At 44.2% G+C, this 13,198-nt stretch overlaps 1 protein-coding gene across 1 annotated transcript in view; it reads left to right on the forward strand.

Annotated features, from left to right (window-relative positions):
• LOC114605525 (uncharacterized) overlaps window positions 1-13,198 on the forward strand; it is a 231,287-nt gene that overhangs the window by 141,599 nt on the left and 76,490 nt on the right. Inside the window, exons 58-61 of the mRNA XM_077935611.1 lie at window positions 6,247-6,327; window positions 6,425-6,487; window positions 8,285-8,320; window positions 10,406-10,459. Of these exons, the coding sequence (XP_077791737.1) occupies window positions 6,247-6,327; window positions 6,425-6,487; window positions 8,285-8,320; window positions 10,406-10,459 (234 nt within the window). The remainder of the gene's footprint in view (window positions 1-6,246; window positions 6,328-6,424; window positions 6,488-8,284; window positions 8,321-10,405; window positions 10,460-13,198) is intronic.

The following is a 13,198-nucleotide window of genomic DNA, read 5'->3' on the forward strand; positions in this document are numbered from 1 at the left end:
GGGCCATTGGCCGGATCCAGCAAACTCTTCTTCTTCTTTTTTATTGGCTTAAAAAAAATCATACAGACAGCAAAACAAAGAAGCCTAAATTAACATTGCCTTCTACCAATAAGAAATAATAATAACTATTACAATAATGCCACTCCCGACATCCGGAGGGGGGGGGTTGTGGGCTCACGCCCCATTCACACTCTCGCGGGGCTGGCTGCAGCCCCACGGGACCAAGGGAATCCCGGGAGCATTAGTATTCATTATTCACTGCGCCAGCCAATCGGCTGGCGGCGGGGGCGGGACTTTTAAGGGGCATTTAAGGTCGGGGCAGCCCATGCTCGCCCCTTTCTTTTCCTTTCAGCAGCTGCGGTTTCCCTCCCTCCAGGTTCTCAGCTGGACTTTGCTATGGGCTTCGGCTGGTCGCCGCAAGGGGCCTGGTAGTTTTTCCATTTGGCTAATTGGCTATATTTTGGAAGCCACTTGGTTTTTTTCGTCTACCTCGTAGGAAAACGTCACAACTCCTCGGTTTTGGCGGTTAGGCATTGGCAGGGGTATTATTATGCAAATGAGTTGGGGGGGAGGAATGCCATCACCTCCCCCAAATGCTGAAGGGTAGTTCGTTAAAATACTCCGGGGGGCGTCGCCTCGTCCGAAACCTACGGAGGCTAGGGCCTAAAGCGCGCTCCCGAGCGGTAACCCCTTGGGGAGCGCCTAGGGATGTGCATCTGGGGGGCTCCCCCTGTTGGTGCTTAACCCTCCCCGGTTAGACCGGATAGTCTGTTAGGGCCAATGCCTAAGCCAATACCGCTCTTACCTGTAATCAATAAAGTTGTGGCCATTTTTCGCCCATTAACCTAAATTCTGGTGTCCTGTGTCTTTATTTATTCCATTCTGTGGGAGGGGGCGGGAATAGCCACGCAATGAAAATACTACAAGTACATTTACTTCCCCGTTTAAACTTCTATTCTGGAAGTCAATGTTTGTTTTTCTTTTAAGTGTTTATATTATTAACTTGTAAGATATGGATTTGTTCCCCCCCCCCCCCCGAATGTTGGTTTTTGTGTTTTGTGTATTGTTATTTTTCGATATTTTTCGTGTTGTTGTTGTTGTGTGGAAAATACTAATAAACTTTATTTAAAAAGAGAAAAAAGAAATGTTTAGCTGGTGATATAGAACGATGTTGAAAACCAGCCCTAGTCAAAATTAAAGGTTAGACATTATGCGTGACACCAGCCACGAAATTAAAAGACGCCTGCTTCTTGGGAGAAGGGCAATGACAGTCCTAGACAGCATCTTGAGAAGTAGAGATGTCACCTTACCAACAAAGGTCCGTATAGTTAAAGCCATGGTTTTCCCAGTAGTGATGTATGAGAGCTGGACCATAAAGAAGGCTGATCGCCGAAGAATGGATGCTTTTGAATTATGGTGCTGGAGAAGACTCTTGAGAGTCCCATGGACTGCAAGAAGATCAAACGCATCCATTCTTAAGGAAATCAGCCCTGAGTGCTCACTGGAAGGACAGATCGTGAAGCTGAGGCTCCAGTACCTTGGCCACCTCATGAGAAGAGAAGACTCCCTGGAGAAGACACTGATGTTGGGAAAGATGGAGGGCACAAGGAGAAGGGGGCGACAGAGGACGAGATGGTTGGATAGTGTTTTCGAGGTTACCAGCATGAGTTTGACCAAACTGCGGGAGGTAGTGGAAGACAGGAGTGCCTGGCGTGCTCTGGTCCAGGGGGTCACGAAGTGTCGGGCACGACTAAACGACTAAACAACAACATATTATGCGTGTCTTGGGATTGTGTGACACAGCCTCTCAGGGTGGCAAAACCCCTCTGTGCTCTGTGTCCTTCAAAACTTGCCAGAGTTTTGCATCCTCTGAAGTTGAATGAACAAGGCACTTTCTAGCTTCTGTTCCACTCCAGCTCCTCCTTCCTCCCTTGCGTCTATATTTCGCTTAACGCTGTAAGCGTTTGATGAATCATTCCCCTGCCCCCATCCAGCCACAAATCCCCGTTCAGAATGCGGGACCTGATGGATAGCTTCTCATGCTGCTTGCTGAAATTGCTTGCCACCTGTGGAACTGAGGGTTGGCGCAAAGGATGGTTTTGTAACATGCCCCTTCCTCTTGCTGTGTTTGCTTCCCATCACATCACACCGAAAGCACAGTAAAGAGAGGCTAAGTTTTGGGAGGCTGAGAACTTAAAGAGTATTTCCAATATCCACCAAGAGGGCCGACTCACAGCTGGGATGTTTGGCTGTCCCGTGGTGCGAAGTTTGGCAGTATCTGACAGCTGGCGCACGATGCTGTGAACCGAAAACGGGTTTGCTTGTTTTTCCAAAAGCAAGCTTCCAACTTCGTGTTTTCTTTTCATGATATTTTTTATTATTACTTTATTGCAAACATGTAGATACATCCATTATATATAAATTAAAGGAAAAGGAAAAGAAAGAAAACAGAAAAGGAATAAAAACAAAAAATAGATAACTAACTTCAAAAAACAAATATTTTCAAATTAACTTCTACATAGGGAATACAAGCCTTCTTTACACAGCTTTGGCTTGACTCCTTGATTCAAATCACGACTTTCTGCTAACCATTGTGATAAGAATTTTAAAATCTTAGATATATGTTAAATGTTCATAAATGTACCAACCAAGCACATACATAGATCAGCACAGGAAGACCGACCTGAAACCATTTTTGATTCCCAAACTGACCAAATGTTTTCTCTGCAAGGTCAAAGGAAAATGGAAAAGCCTCCCCGTTGTCTTTTCCTTCACAAATCCTATTTTAAGGGTATGTCTGTCTGTGTTTGAATAGGGTGAGCCTGGGACCTGGCTCAGGAACTAAGTATTTATCATTACAAAAGACTGGCTAGGCTGCCCAGGGTATCCAATCAAGTGAGCAGTAACAGGTAACCTGTCAGATGAGATAAACAACGCACTCAGATTTCTGCTGTAGACCGCCTTTTCTGTGATGTAGGTATGATGTATCTGGGGGTGGTGGTCTTAGGTTACACCCCTTCTGTGATGTATGTATAATGTATGAAGGGGTAGTCTGGAGCTCCAGGGCAGGGAATTTAAAATTTCTATATAAGGGCAGGCACACCTTTGTTCTGGGTCCTCCTCCTTTCCTGCGGGTGAGGGGAGCACCCTGTTGCAACAGATCAATAAAGATCATGCTTCCTAGCTGCTTGGCTTCTCAATATTCTCTGGTTGGCCTCTGTTATTTTCTCCTACCAATAGGGAACCTACGTAAGGACTCTAGATGGGCTCTTGGATACCCCATAAAGGGAAAAGGGCAGATTTTGTTTACAACACCATGAACGTACTTAGTAAATCAATTTCCCCCCTGATAACTGTATCTAGATTGTAAATCTTGGAGAAACAGTCTGATTGCCAGTGGGATTTAATCTACGCTAAGCCAAGTGATGCTCTGGAAGTCTTCGTTTTCCATGTAATTTATAAGACATCCCATTCACAAGCTTCCAACTTCGTGATTTGGTAGGGACATTTGAAATCAGGCAAGCCAGGGGTCAAGGAGCTCTCGGGCGAACACAGGTCATCCACAGGCCAGGAGAGAATCTGAGTCACGAAAGGCAGTTGGCTTTTATTCACAGAAAGTCACAACATGGCTGAGTTCCTCTGGCTCGTTTTATTCAGCTGGAACATAGCTCTCAACGTTTCCCCTTTTTAAAAGGGACATTCCCTTATTCTGAATAAGATTCCTCTCAAGAAAAGGGAAAAGTTGACAGCTATGAGCTGGAAACGTTGCAGAAACTGACCACTGGCCCCACCCTTCTCTAACCTCTCACTCTGGATCCCCCCCACCCCACCCCCACAATATACTACTACTACTACTACTACTACTACTAATAATAATAATAATAATAATAATGAAATATACTCAGAGTCGAGAGTGAATTTCATGCTCTTTATTCAGCTCATCGTGGTGAGGAGGAATGGAAGTTCCCCCAGAATGTCTGCTTTATATACATTATTTACACAATGGGCCCCACGTGATTGGCTGATTCCGGGATTCTCCTGTAGGCCAATCAGGTTGCGGATTCAATTCCACCTAGAGCTGGATTGGGTGGCTCCTGTGGACCAATCAGACTGCTGTATTCTGGACTCTATTGTTCTAGGACCAATCAGACTGCTGCATTCTGAACCCTATTGTTCTAGGACCAAGCAGACTGCTGCATTTTGGATCCTATTCAACTCAGTACAAAACGAATCATAATTTTTTTTATATATATATATACCCTGCTCTCCCCAGCCAGAGCCGGGCTCAGGGCGTCTAACACCAATAAAAGTCTTCCTCTTCCTCTTCTTCCTCTTCCTCTTCCACTTCCTCTTCTTCTTCTGTCCTCCCTCCTAGGGGGGACTCTTGGGCATGGGTAGGCAACTAAGCTCCGGGGGCCCCACGTGATTGGCCCAATCACCTACTAAATCTGGCCCACAGACGGTCCGGGAATCAGTGTGTTTTTACATGAGTAGAATGTGTGCTTTTATTTAAAATGCATCTCTGGGTTATTTGTGGGGCATAGAAATGCGTTCATAATATTTCCCCCCAAAAAAATATAGCCCGGCCCCCCACAAGGTCTGAGGGACAGTGGACTGGCCCCCTTCTGAAAAGGTTTGCTGACCCCTGCTCTTGGGTGTGTGGCACCCACCACCCTTCCCCACCCAGCCAGTCCTTGGCACCAGCCCTCTAAAAAATTACTGCAATGGTCAGGTAGTGACTGGGGGCAGCAGTTCCCCAGAGCTTTAGGATGGGAGTCTTGTTAAGTTGTTGTACTGAAGTTCTCACCCTGGGTCAGGATACTGGGTCAGGATACTGGGTCAGGACACTCAGTTCCACATATGCAAATAAGGAATTGAAAGTGACGTTCAGTGATTGGATAGTTAAAGAAAGTTGTTACTGTTGCGTTGTAGTGGAGCTCTATATAAGCAGGCTGGCTGAACCCTTCAGTTCAGTTCTGTTCTGGCCTGTGAATAAACAAGAGCTGTTTGAAGAATCGCTGTGTTGTCTGATATGTTCACCCACAACTTAACAGATATCTCTTCTTTCTCGTATCTAAAAATGCAAGAAGGGCCTTTACACTCGCCAGAAGCTCAGTTCTGCCCTCGCCAGTCCTGGAAGGAGCCTTAAAAAAGTCCCATATGCTCCGAGACTTTGCACCTGTTCATTGGGGGAGATAGGAAGCCCAGAGCACTTGTTCTTTAGATATCCCTTTTATGAAGAGGCACGTAGTAAGACCATTGATCCCCTGCTGGTGAAGCTCGCTGACCTCCCGGAAAAGCAAAAATTCAACCTTTTCCTGTTAGGCAAATATGAGAAGACGACCCGGATGGTCACCAGATTCTGTGTACAGATCTGTAGGCGCAGACCATCTCCCGACTCAAACTAGTTCATTAAGAAAATCCCCAAACTCGGTTCCATGGGAGACTCTGGGTCATCTCTCTGTGGTAAGGTAAAGGTAAAGGGACCCCTGACTATTAGGTCCAGTCGTGGCTGACTCTGGGATTGCGGCGCTCATCTCGCTTTATTGGCTGAGGAAGCCAGCGTACAGCTTCCAGGTCATGTGGCCAGCATGACTAAGCCGCTTCTGGCAAACCAGAGCAGCGCACAGAAACGCCGTTTACCTTCCCGCCGGAGCGGTACCTATTTATCTACTTGCACTTTGACGTGCTTTCAAACTGCTAGGTTGGCAGGAGCAGGGACCGAACAACGGGAGCTCACCCTGTTGTGGGGATTCGAACCGCCGACCTTCTGACCGGCAAGTCCCAGGCTCTGTGGTTTAACCCACAGCGCCACCCGCGTCCCCTCTCTCTGTGGTATCTTATCTTAAAGTTTTAAGTGTCTATATGCTTATCGCATTTATAAATTTCAAATTTATTGTTGTCCATTGTTTTAATTGTTTGTTGTCCTTCTGTGACTGTATCCCCCAAGTGTGTTTTATAAGCTGGCGTCCGACCGTAATAAATTATCTGTCTATCTATCACAGGAGGGGAGAGTTGCTCCTGTGTTCAAATCCTGATTTCGGGTTTCCCACAGTCATCTTGTGTGGCCATTGTGAGAACAGGACGATGGACTAGATGGGCCATTGACCTGATCCATCTTATTGATTAATTTATTGATTCAAACTCAAATACTGGGCTTATTATTAATCAGGGATTCAAAGTAATCCAGGGAACTCCTGTGCAGATTTTTTTCCTTTTTGGCCAACGCTGTCTTCCTTCAAGCAGGGAAACGCCAGCGGCCTTTCTGACCCCGAGGACAGAAGCAATGGCAGAGTCCGAAGGACGGCAGAGACCCGGAGCCTTGAGGTAAAGACCCCCCTCTTTACCTTTGAGCCCCAGGAGGTGTTGATTTCGTGAGCAAACAAGCAAAGCGTGTGACTTACTTCTTGTTGTGGCTGCGCAGATGCGTTCTCCTGGTGCGCATGGAATTAGGGGAGCCCTGTTGGAACACCATGCCAGTTATGGGGTGAGTTATTGTGTGTGCCCCCCCCCCTTTTTTCTATTTTTTAAAAATATTTTTTATTGCTCAATTTCCACATAACAAATTATCAAGCCATATAATCGCCTACATAATTTCTCCCCGTTTCCCCCCCCCACCAAAGACTTCCCTCAGTTCCTCTCCCAGATTTCGATGCACATATTTTCTCTGCATATTATAAAACTGTATATATCCTTACATATCTGTCCATCGTGTTATCAACAATAAATTTGTGTGTGTTTATTCAAAACCTGCCAAGGAGTCCAGTTCATTTTGTTGTCTTTTTAAATAATTTGTAAAAAGTTCCCATTCTTCTCTGAAGTCACCGTTGTCCTTGTCTCGCAATTTGTATGTCAGTTTAGCCAGTTCTGCATAGTTCATCAATTTCTCTTGCCACTGTTCTTTTCTTAGGGTTTTCTCATTCTTCCATCCTTGTGCTATCCAGACTCTTGCCGCTGTTGTCGCATACATAAATAAGTTCCTTATTTTCCTTGGCAGGTCTTGTCCTACAATCCCTAACAAAAATGCTTCTGGGTTGTTGTTTTTTTATGAATGTCATTTTAAACATTTTCTTCAATTCATTATATATCATTTCCCTTTTTTTAAACTTCTTTGCATTCCCACCACATATGATAAAAAGTCCCTTCTTTTTCTTTACATTACCAACAAATGTTAGAGCCGGTTTTATACATTTTTGCTATCTGTACTGGTGTTATGTACCATCTATACATCATTTTCATGTAATTTTCTTTCAGAAGGGAACAATCTGTAAATTTTAAATCTGTTTTCCACAATTTTCCCCAGTCCTCAAATTGTATATTATGTCCTATATCTTGTGCCCATTTGAAGGATGAGCACCTTCTGAGATGTGAATTCTGTGAAATCACTCTCCATTGGAAGCCTCCGGGGTAAATAGGTGCAAATAAATCATATTTCAAAGATACTGCAGACTCTGCGGTACCTCATTTCCCCTGAAGGAACACAGACCCTGGCTGAATGCCCAAAACCCCTTGGAATCTCGTGCAAAGACTGGGGTGGCCAGTTAATGTGCATTAGGATGCTCTGCTCATGAAATCTCATAAGGACTACAGTGGTACCTTGGTTCTCAAATGCCTTGGTACTCAAACAACTTGGAACCCAAACTCTGCAAACCCGGAAGTAAGCTTTCTGGTTTGCGAACTCTTTTCAGAAGCCAAATGTGCTCCATTTTGAGCATTGCACTTCCGATTTGAGTGCCACACTTCCGTTTTGAGTGTTACGCTGAGTTCTGTCTGTTTTTGCTATTTATTTTGCATTTTTGTTTTTGCAGCTCTTTGTGTGTGTGTGTGTGTGTGTGTGTGTGTGTGTGTGTGTGTGTGTATAACTGTGTAGAACCCAGTTCAGCTACTGATTGATTGATTGATTGATTGTGTGACTGCAGTACATCGTTTATTGCTTTCATTTTATGGATCAATGGTCTCGTTAGATAGTAAAATTCATGTTAAATTGCTGTTTTAGGGGTGTGTTTTTTTAAAAGTCTGGAATGGATTAATCCATTTTTGCATTACTTTCCATGGGAAAGCGTGCCTTGGTTTTGGAACGCTTTGGTTTTGGAACGGACTTCTGAAACAGATTAAGTTTGAGAACCAAGGTACCACTATACTTCCTTCACAAAGAAATTGCAACCTGATGTGGCAACTGACAAGAACCTCAACAGACAGATTTCACTAGCCTTATATGCCTAGAATTTGATTTCTCACCCATTCCTTCCTGTGCACATGTGATTTTCCTCTCCTCTCTTTCAAGGCTTATCCTGGGCCTCACGGAGCAAGGAGAATTAAGGTAACCCTTTTTACAACAACAGGTAACTCTCAATTCCTAGCTGTGATTCCTGCAGCCACCTCGGGTGGCAGAGTCCTGTGGGGTGGCACCCCAGCCTGTGCTCAGCCTGCCCCTGCTGCTGCCGCCAGAGAAGCATGGAGCAGTAAGCGAGGCTTTGGCAGGGGGCAAGGCAGCTTCCCCTTTTGCCTCAGGCGGCGAAATGGGATGGGGCATTCCTGATTCCTGGTATAGGGTATGTCCGAGAGACAATCAGTCCTCCATGAATTTGTTTGATACTCATTTAAAGCCATCCCAAGTTGGTGGCCATCACTTGGGGAGTGAATTCAATAGGTTAGCTATGCTCTATCATGGGTGGCCAACTCCCAAGAGACTGCGATCTACTCACAGAGTTAAAAGCTGGCAGTGATCTACCCCATTTTGTTGGGTTCAGGTCAAAGTTGTTGAGCTTTTTTTAGGGGAGAGTTTAGCTTCTTTGGGGGGAGCCACTCATCTACAAGTGATCTACAACAGATGTCCAGTGATCTACTGGTAGATCACGATCTACCTGTTGGACATGCCTGCACTGTGTGAAGCACTTTCTTCTGTCTGCTCTGAATCTTCCAGCATTCAGCTTTGGGTTGTTGTTGTATTTTCTCAATGTGGAATTTTTTTATTTCACCATTACAGAAGAAGCTCTTTTGCCAGTTCTTATGTAACTGTTATAAATTACACACATAACACATATGCAAGTCCTGTGAGTAAAATCAGTGAAGAAATAAAATATAATATTTTTTGTTTATATTCTGGGCAGTACTCATGTCACATGTATGGTGTCCATGTACACAGATACTGCTTTGAGGCCTTTTACAATCATTCAGTGTATAATTTTTGGAAATAATGGAAAAGCTACTGAAGTTTGAGGATATTAGCTTGTTGGTTGCTTACACTATACAGGCTATTATGGCCTTTCAATGACATTGTTAGTAGCTGGCAGGCTGCCAATCCCTACTGAGATAGGGCCAGTGTTGTGATTCGCTAATTGCAGCATTAAGGCGACCTATTGTAGACAGTGTGTGTGTTTTGCCTGGGCCGGCTTAAGGTATATAAACTGGGCCAAATAGTTGGATTTTGGAGCACTTCCACCGCATGTGGAGGTATGTGCCTGTGGAGGTGCACCCTCTCCAGCATTTTATGAAACTGATTTGTAAAAGTGTTACATGGAAAAAATATGAGAGACATTACACATACTTCTGTAAAACAAGAAAATCTTTAATAATAATAATAATAATAATAATAATAATAATAATAATAATAATAAATAAACTCGGCCAAATGCCCCTGTTTGTAGCATTCAGCTTTGCTGGTGTGGGAATGTTCAGGGTGGCAGGAGAGGATATATTGTTTATTAATATCCTTCCTAACTTGCGCTGGCAAGTTCCTTTATGTAGCAGAGTTACATCACACCTTTTTATATGCACATCAGATAGCTGGTTGCAGGCTTGTGTGAGCCTCTCACTATTATACAATTCAATCTGTCTCAGACTGAATTGTGCGTTCCTGGTAAGTTTCCTTGAATCCCTCTTAAAAGAATAAAGACGCCACAATCTTATTCAAAGTCAATAAAAGACGTTTACTTACATCAGTTCACAGTTGGATCCCTGAAGGCAAGCTTACTTACAAATATGTACATGTGGATCTATCCCATATGGGGGAATTATCCCAGTGCTTCTGCCAGCTGAGAGCTAGCAGAGCAGTCCTAGCTGAAAGCTGGTCAAACGAAAAAGGGAGAGAGAGAGAGAGAGAGAGAGAGAGAGAGCTGCATGACTCATCCTTTTGTTACCTGGACAGGTTAGGTCACACCCACCTCCTATCACATGCAAAAGGAAGGATGCCCCAGCCCAGAAGGAACAGGAAGTTTCAAAAAAACAAGGAATGTTGTATTTGACTGCCTCTCATGGATCACATCCCATGGTTGGGTGGCCCCATTGGGCTCTAGTATTATGAGGGAGGCCTGAAACTGTCTCAACGGCTCAGGGGAAGAAAAGCATTTTAAGATGAAATGTAAAAATCAAAAGATATAAAATTAACAAGGTTTTCTGTCTTTAGAAGCAAAGGTCAGACATGGTGGATCCTGATTCCCTGCCAGTTCAAGGTCAAAAGGTTTGCATTATTATTTTTTTGTCAATAGATGCCAAAACATAAAAAGCTGTGTGGTTGTGGTGGTGAACCTCTTTGGCTGTTGCGACCTAGGCTGATGAAACAGTGAGAGAGTGTATTGCTTCTCCAAGCTCTACACATGTTATGTACTGAGTTGAATAGGATCCAAAATGCAGTAGTCTGATTGGTCCTAGAACAATAGGATTCAGAATGCAGCAGTCTGATTGGTCCTAGAACAATAGGGTCCAGAATGCAGCAGTCTGATTGGTCCTAGAACAATAGGATTCAGAATGCAGCAGTCTGATTGGTCCTAGAACAATAGGGTCCAGAATGCAGCAGTCTGATTGGGCCGCAGGAGCCACCCAATCCAACTCCAGGTGGAAGAGAATCCGCAACCTGATTGGCCTACAGGAGAATCCCAGAATTAGCCAATCACGTGGGGCCCATTGTATAAACAATATATATAAAGCAGACATTTTGGGGGAACTTCCATTCCTCACTACTATGAGCTGAATAAAGAGCATGAAATCCACACTCGACTCTGAGTATATTTCAACGCACTAAATTAACTCCTCTTTCCTTGGGATTTGCCAGAATCTGACATCCCCAGAAATCTGTCCAAAATTTTATTTACATCTTTAGGGTTTTGTTGTTGTTGTTTTGCAGCCTGGAGCAGGTCCAGACGGTTCCTCTTTTCTGCTCTCCTTTCTTAAAAATATATACTCATTTTATTGAATAACTAAAAGGCCAGTTATCCAGTTAACTGGGAACCTCTAAAGAGTAACTTAAAAAAATAAGCGTTGCAATCTGAGTTTGGTAGCAGTTTTTGAATAAGCTCTGCAAATAAAGGTTAAATGGGTTAAATAGATATATATACATAGATGCATATTAATATTTTATCATGATTTTGCTGATAAGTTTAGGTAACAGGTTTATTAGAGTGAAAAGATGTTGAGAAGGACAGGAAGTTAAATTTATGACGATATATACTTCTTTGTTGGAATTTTTATTTTGATGGGTTTGAGCTACAGACTACAAAATGTCTTAGATGTATGGATGTAACTACGGTTAATAAAGCATAATAAATGAATGAATGAATGAATGAATGAATGAATGAATGAATGATAAAAATAAAAATCTAGAATTACTAAAAGGCCATTGCATCCCAAGAGATACATCAAAGCATGCAGCTGAACAATGGAACAGAACAATTTCATTCAGGATTATGAGGTTCAAACGTTGCACATTATTGCAGATCCTTTGCAGTAGCATAAGAGAATAACCTCCACCCATGAAAAAAACCCAACATAGAAACATTCAGGGTCTTCACTTTTAAATTGCATGTTACTGTCTCAGATATCGCAAGATTCGAGACGTTATTATACCGCAAAGACCATTGTCAATCATGCAGCGCTTTCCCTTTGGGGACCTTTGAGCCAACAGCCAGCATTAATAGTTCCTAATAGATGGCCCTCCTTCGACAGCACAGCCAGGCCACACGGTCTCTTGGGACACTCATAATGTCACTAATAAGAACAGTGGCAGGGAAGTCACAGGAGGTCCATAGCTCAGTGGCAGAGAATCAGCCTTGCATGGAGAAGTTTCTAGGTTCAATCCCCGATATCTCCAGGTCAGACTGGGAAGAGCCCCTTTCTGAAACCCTGGAGAGCAGCTTCCAGTCAGTGTAGCCAGTACAGTGGTACCTCGGGTTAAGTACTTAATTCGTTCCGGAGGTCCGTTCTTAACCTGAAACTGCTCTTAACCTGAAGCACCACTTTAGCTAATGGGGCCTCCTGCCGCTGCCGCGCCGGCGGAGCATGATTTCTGTTCTCATCCTGAAGCAAAGTTCTTAACCTGAAGCACTATTTCTGCGTTAGCGTATGTAACCTGAAGCGTATGTAATCCGAGGTACCACTGTACTGAGCTAGATGGAACAATGGTCTGAGGGAGGATAAGGCATAATAATAATAATAATAATAATAATAATAATTTATTATTTGTACCCCGCCCATCTGGCTGGGTTTCCCCAGCCACTCTGGGCGGCTTCCACAAAGACCAGAAATACACTAAGATGTCACACATTAAAACTTTCCTGAACAGGGCTGCATTAAGATGTCTTCTGAATGTCAGGTAGTTATTTATCTCTTTGTCTCTGATGGGAGGGCGTTCCACAGGGCGGGCACCACTACCGAGAAGGTGCTTCGCCTGGTCCCTTGTAACTTTGCTCCTCACAGTGAGGGAACCGCCAGAAAGCCCTCGGCGCTGGACCTCAGTGTCCGGGCTGGACGAAGGGGGTGGAGAGCCTCCTTCAGGGCATCTCCCTATGTTCCTAAATCACCTGCAAAAGGTGGGTTGGCTTGCAAATCCTCCTGTGCGCAGTCAGTGAGATTCCGGGGACAACCACCAGCAAGAAAGCCCTGCTGCCTTGATATACCGTATTTTTCGCTCTATTAGACGCACTGGACCATAAGACACACCTAGTTTTTAGGGGAGGAAAACAAGAAATAAAAAAGCAACACAAAGCATCCTGAGCGAAGAGGGAGCGCTCCTCCATCTTCGCTCAGGAGGCTTTGCGGGGCTATCTCTGAAGCCAGGAGAGCAAGCGGGATCGGTGCACTCTTGTCCTCCTGGCTTCAGCGAAAGCAAGCCTCCTGGCTTTAACCCCACCTCCCGCAAGAGCCGTGCACTCTTTAAAGGGAGTGTGGCTCTTGGGGGGCTTTTCTGGGAGGTGGGGGAAGGGAC

This window comes from Podarcis muralis, chromosome 10 (assembly GCF_964188315.1).
Source record: "Podarcis muralis chromosome 10, rPodMur119.hap1.1, whole genome shotgun sequence".
NCBI classification, from domain to species: domain Eukaryota; kingdom Metazoa; phylum Chordata; class Lepidosauria; order Squamata; family Lacertidae; genus Podarcis; species Podarcis muralis.